Consider the following 6000-nt stretch of genomic DNA (forward strand, 5'->3'; position numbering starts at 1 on the left):
CGTTTCAGGCATGCAAGCCAGTATACAACAGTATTTTTGTTCCTTTTGATCAGGGGCAGCCAAGTCACGGCTCTCCAGATGTCTGTGGACTACAATTCCCATGAACCCCTGCCATCACATGGGAATTGTACTCCCTTGGACATCTGGAGAGCCACAGTTTGGCCACCCCTGTTTTATATCAAACAGCTCATTCTGCAGGGATCCTTCAACACTCTCCACAAGACTCTGCAGCACACCTTCTCCACCTGCTCTCAAGGCACGAGATATGCTGGCCAAAATGGTCCAGCTGGGAAATAATAATTTCTCCTATTTCTTTCACTAAATGCTTCAGCCATTTGTAAGAGGAAAAAACTGCACCTGAGTTGTTGCAAAGCTCTGCTTGGATTCGAGCCCATGCGGTCCAGTTTGTTGATGAAGGTCAGGAAAGGGACGTGGTAGCGCTTCATCTGCCGATTCACGGTCATCGTCTGGCACTGAACCCCCCCAACGCCACAGAGCACCAGGATGGCCCCGTCCAGAACTCGCAGGGCCCTCTCTACTTCTATCGTGAAATCAACGTGGCCTGGAAAGCAAAACAGAAAGGACTAGGGATATTTAGAGTTTCAAAAGTGGGAGAAAAACCTATGGGAGTTGGAGAATTCTCTTTCCTGTTGCTGTATATGGATCTCAGAGCTGCTGAGTGACTAGTTCAGAAGACAACGAAGGACAAGCTGACTTGAAAATATTTATTTTAAAGCCAAAGCAAGTGCCAGTGAGACCTCGCTTTCAAAGTTGCCATCTTCCTCAGAGGCTTAGCCAGTTTACATCACTGTTCCTTACAACAGGAGTAGTCAACCTGTAGTCCTCCATATGTTCATGGACTACAATTCCCATGAGCCCCTGCCAACATTTGCTGGCAGGGGCTCATGGGAATTGTATTCCATGAACATCTGGAGGACCACAGTTTGACTACCCCTGCCTTACAACATTGATTGAAGCAAGTTCTTAAACCAATTTTCACAAAGGCCTACAAATATGCAATCTCTCAAATGGGTCTCAATCTCAAAAGTAGTAGATGGAGATGTGGCATGTTGCATTTTGGCTTCAAAATAAACTTTTTCAAGTCAGCTTGTCCTTCATTGTCTTCTGCTTCTGCTGACTGGGTCTCCTTTCCTGCTTCATGAGTGACAAGTTCAGGCAGAAACCACCAAATCACGGAACTTCAAAATCAACAAACAGGTTTACAGGAAATTGGTTTACAAACATATTGCAGTGGGGAAAGCTTTGAGGAATTCCACCTCCCAAATCAAAACCTATCGTGGCAAGAAAACAAGAGACCCAGAAAAAAGAGAGTTCATAGGAAGCAAACTTCTTGTGTGACATTTTGGACAGAATGAATGTATTTGAGTGAAGAGACAGGATCCACCTCTGACAACATCCTTATCCAGGTGCATGTAGGTCCCACATTTGTACAAGAGTACATGTGTCAGGCTTTCTCCCTGTGATGGGGGACATCATGTGCATCCTGCATAATAGCAAATCCACCATCATAATCAGAAATTTGCAGCCTAATTTTCCATTTAAAAGACTGGAAAGTCACCACTGGGTATGGTATTGTAATACTCCTAAGTATTGGTAGCACTAACATCTTCTCTTTAAACCCTGAAGGAGGATTAAATGTCCTGCTCCTCAAAATGCCACCCTTTTGCAGACAAAAGATCCTGTTGGATGCTTGTAAATGTAATCTGAACCAACACGTGGGAAAGTACTGGAAAATGCAGCACGTGGATAATACAGCGAAGATCAGGAATACATTAATAAGAATGCAGCTGTTCATATTATCAATTTCACAAGAACTGTAAACTGCCATGTGTGGCACATAGGCCACAGGCCATATATACCAGAACTGGATTATGATATGTAGCTTTTGACCTTAGGTATAGGGTACCTGGTATGCTGAAGGCCATACTTCACATGACTAGGTGACTCTTTCCCTTCCCACAATCACTCTGAAGAGCCTTACACACTAAGGGAGACAGAGATCTATGAAGTCAGCACTGTTTGCAGAGCCATGAACCCACCCTAAGAAAGCAAATGGTGTGCCTCTTGAACAAGCAAAATTATACTCATGCCAAGCATAAAAACTCTTGGTGTCACTACCTGGTGTGTCAATGATGTTAATATTTGTGTCTTTCCAGAGGGTGTACGTTGCAGCAGACTGAATTGTGATGCCGCGCTGTCGCTCCAATTCCATCGAATCCATGACGGCGCCAACTCCATCTTTCCCTTTTACCTACGTGTACAAGAAAGCATACTGACATTTCTGCCAAGTCAATCCATTCCCAGCTCTCTCTCTCACACACACACACACACATATCTACATTGTGCAAGGCAAGAGGCTTGCACTTTTGGTCTTCCTTCTAAAATAGGCAGATTTCATTCTGAGGTCAGATCCCTTGTAAGCTTTGGAACCATTACGGTCTAAAAAGACACATTATTGAAGCCATGACCATGGGCCCCCTGCATCTTTTTGCGCGTAATCCCATTTATAGCTAAATTTTACTGGGGTTTTTTGGTCTGATGTAACCTGTTTCGAGTTGTTCGAAAGAGGCAGGCTAAAAATCGAATAAATAAACTCAAGCATGTTTTACATTCAGGAAGATCACCGAACCCTCAGATGGAGGGTTCGGGACAGTCCCATCACAGACGGACCCACCTCGTGCATTTGAGAAATCCTGCCTGTGTAGAAAAGAATGCGCTCGGTTAAAGTAGTCTTTCCAGAGTCAATGTGTGCTGAAATTCCAATGTTGCGGATCCTCTCATTGGGAACGATTCCTGAGGAGCACCATCGGCAAGCGTTCAAAAGCAGCTGAAATGGTAACAATATTGCAAAAGACAATAAGTCAACATCTTACTGTGCTAAAGAGGCACACTGTGATTCTCACTGCCTAAGGATGTACAACTCTTGTTGAGTATGTATGAAAAATACTGCCCCAGTGCTAATCATCACATGCTCAGCTTCACCAGTTAGTTCTTTATTATCTGTATTAGTTTTCATGTATGTACATATCCTGAGCTCATTGACAGTGCAACCCTAAACAGAATTACATGCTCATTGGAGTCAATGGGCGTAGAAGGGCATGACTTTTTTTAGGATTGCACTGTAACTCAGTTTATATCCTACACTCCCAACAAGTGACCCAGACATCTTAGAGTGTCACGTTCCTTAGCCTTCAAAACAGGTGAGGAGTAGGCTAAGAAACAGTGACTAACCCAAAGTCAACCAGCCTGCTTCAGGATCTAAACCTGAAGGTCCCATGGACCAAGCTAGCCTAGCTGGTACATCACACTGATTCTTACAGGGAGTAAGAAAAAGCTCTCTGCTTCTTGAGTTCCTTTCCAAGGGTTGAAGAATAAACCCTATATCAGTAACAACTCAACTGTGGAACTGGGAGGATAGAAAAGAAACCCCCAGCAGGGTTGGAGGTCTTACTGACTTCCTTAGCAAACAGAACTCCCCACTCAAAATGCAGGCAATAATATTTATTAATCAATTCACAAAAACCAGGTATAGTGCAATGTATGAAAGAACAAGGAGCCAAGACTAGAGGCTAATATATACAATACAGATCAAGAAATAAAAAGCTATCCATATTTTTGGCTGAGTAACTTGTACTGAGAGGGAGTTAGGAAGGATGACCAAAAAATCCTCTCCTCCCCGCAATTCTTCCATATTAAGTTATAAGTTGTGAAGGTTTTTTTTTTTTACAAGGCAGTTAACAGGTTAATATTAATGTTTGACATTTCTATGTGTAAGATTGATCATTTTGGGCAATATGCTAGTGAACATTAACCACAAAATGAGTACCTGTGTGTTGCAACAACAGCACATGTTGCAATACTGGGCATATAATAGGTCAAATGTGCCCAAGTGTGGAACCAAGTCAGCTTTAAGCCCAAACAGACATAATGTGAAAGTGGATCATTCCTCAGGGTTTGGAATTTCAAAGTAAATCACTCCAGACATTCTTACTCTTGTGATACACAGAATATGCTAACCCACCTGTTATTTTGGAATGTTTAACTTTGAAAACTGAAAATCTGGCCATTTATATGAGAATGGAATTCTTATATCCGATGATATTACAGATCAGATGATATTACAGAGCAGTGGTAACTGTTTCTCAAACGAAAAGCCATTTTTGTTAAAATATGCCTTTTTTGCAGAAGTAAACATCCCAGTGTAACTGATTAAATACAATCCTTGGCTATGTTGTGATGGCCATATGAACATGCAAAAGACAGCAGCATTTTGTCTGAAATGCCTTATTTCACACTGTTAACAGCTAATTCACACAGTGACAATGCATGGACTAGATTAATTATGTACATTCAAAGTCTAATGTGCCAGCTCTTCATATTTCCCAAATAACATCTATTAAAAGTGCAGTATCCAAATAAGTGGCAGAGTACTGACTTGACTTTGCTTTCAAATCTAATGTTATGTTGACAACACTGAACATTAAATCTCTAAGTTTGTGGGCCAAATTTGCAGGACAGCTCAGGAACAGTATAAACCTATGATAAATAAATGTAAAATGCAATTATGCTTTTGGAACCAGGCTTGCCACCAAGATTAGCACAATTAGCTTCTTGTCAAAACCCTGCCTTCATCAAGCATTGCTCCCAAATCTTCATTAATATCCTATGTCAAAGTTGGGAACCCTGGACAGGGAAAACAATAAAACAGATCTAAGTATGCTATTCAGTTATAATTTCCAATGTTCATTTATTGTCTGCATCTATCTAGAACAAGTTTGCATTAACCACTGGCATGCAAGCAGTTCACTGTGATCACTTATTACAAGTAATTGTTTTGTTTGGTATAAAACAAGCACACTTATCTGACATACACAGGCAGAGACAGGCTGAAGTTCTGTGCAAATAACTTGTTTAAAACATGTGAACTGTTTGTACAAAGTGATTTATCAAGTGGAAAACATTCCAATCCAGGAGGATAGCCAGGTTGGTCTGAAGTATTACAACAAAACTGGAGTCCAACAGCACCTTTAAGACCAACAAAGATGTGCATGCACATGAAAGCTCACGCCTTGTTGGTCTTAAAGGTGCTGTTGGACTCCAATTTTGTCATTCCAATCAATGGTAATAAACTAGGATTATCAACATCGTGTTGGTCTCTAAGGTACTACTGGACTCGATGCTCTTCTACTGCAGACCGACGGGGCTACCCGCCTGAAACTAACGTTACTGACCGAAACTCCGTCCTTATTAGCAGGAAAAGCTTTCCTGCATCACCAAATCTCCATGTTCCCTTCCCCCAAAGCTTCACCTGTTGCTTTTCTGCCTGCCGTGCAATTGCTCAAGGCAGAGAGACTCGCGGACGGGCGAAACCACGGCCAGCGAAGTCCGAGCCTTGAAGAACTGCCGCAAGCACACAGCGCCGGACCTGAGCCGGCCTCCTCCATCTCCCAGCGGCCCAGCAACAGAGACCAGGGGGATGCGTTTCCATGGAAACAGCCCTAGGCCCCACCGAGGTCTCCAGACCCGCCTTCAGGCCGTCTCCCAAGTACCTGTCTCCGGGGTAACGCCAAGCCCAAGATCCGCCGGCTTCTTAACATGATGCCGAGCTGCGTCTTCCTTCGCCAGCCCTCCTCGCTCAAAGTCACGCCGACCACCGTCCCCAGTTCACTTCCTGCCTGAGCCGGCAAGCGCTTCCGGAGCGCGAGGGCGGAACCTAGAAGCGCCCGAACACTCTCCTACAGCGCCATCTATAGACGAGAGGGAGTAAGTGCTCTGAAGCGGCTGGAATCGGTACAGCCATAGGGGCGTTTGTTGGCTCGTTATCCTGTCTGGCGCTTTGCTGCTGCTCTTAATTTTTTACTTGCAGATTTGGGAAGAGAAGCTGTAATAGTTCAAAAATAAAGCTGAGGAAGGAAAAAGTCTCTGTGATACTATCAGTCCCGGAAAGCATTCTTCATCTGCTTTCTGGGCTTTGCTTAT

The 6000-nt window shown here is 43.4% G+C and overlaps 1 protein-coding gene across 1 annotated transcript in view; it reads right to left on the bottom strand.

Moving 5' to 3' along the window:
* The window catches only part of GFM1 (G elongation factor mitochondrial 1), a 38022-nt gene extending 32298 nt beyond the window's left edge, over positions 1–5724 (bottom strand). Inside the window, exons 1-4 of the mRNA XM_077348582.1 lie at positions 5571–5724; positions 2696–2848; positions 2140–2272; positions 358–562 (exon numbers count right to left, since the gene is read on the bottom strand). Coding sequence (XP_077204697.1) covers positions 358–562; positions 2140–2272; positions 2696–2848; positions 5571–5618 — 539 coding nt within the window. The 5' untranslated portion in view covers positions 5619–5724. The remainder of the gene's footprint in view (positions 1–357; positions 563–2139; positions 2273–2695; positions 2849–5570) is intronic.
* Between the last annotated feature and the right edge of the window lie 276 nt (positions 5725–6000).

The sequence above is a fragment of the Paroedura picta genome, chromosome 8 (genome assembly GCF_049243985.1).
Source record: "Paroedura picta isolate Pp20150507F chromosome 8, Ppicta_v3.0, whole genome shotgun sequence".
Classification (NCBI taxonomy): Eukaryota; Metazoa; Chordata; class Lepidosauria; order Squamata; family Gekkonidae; genus Paroedura; species Paroedura picta.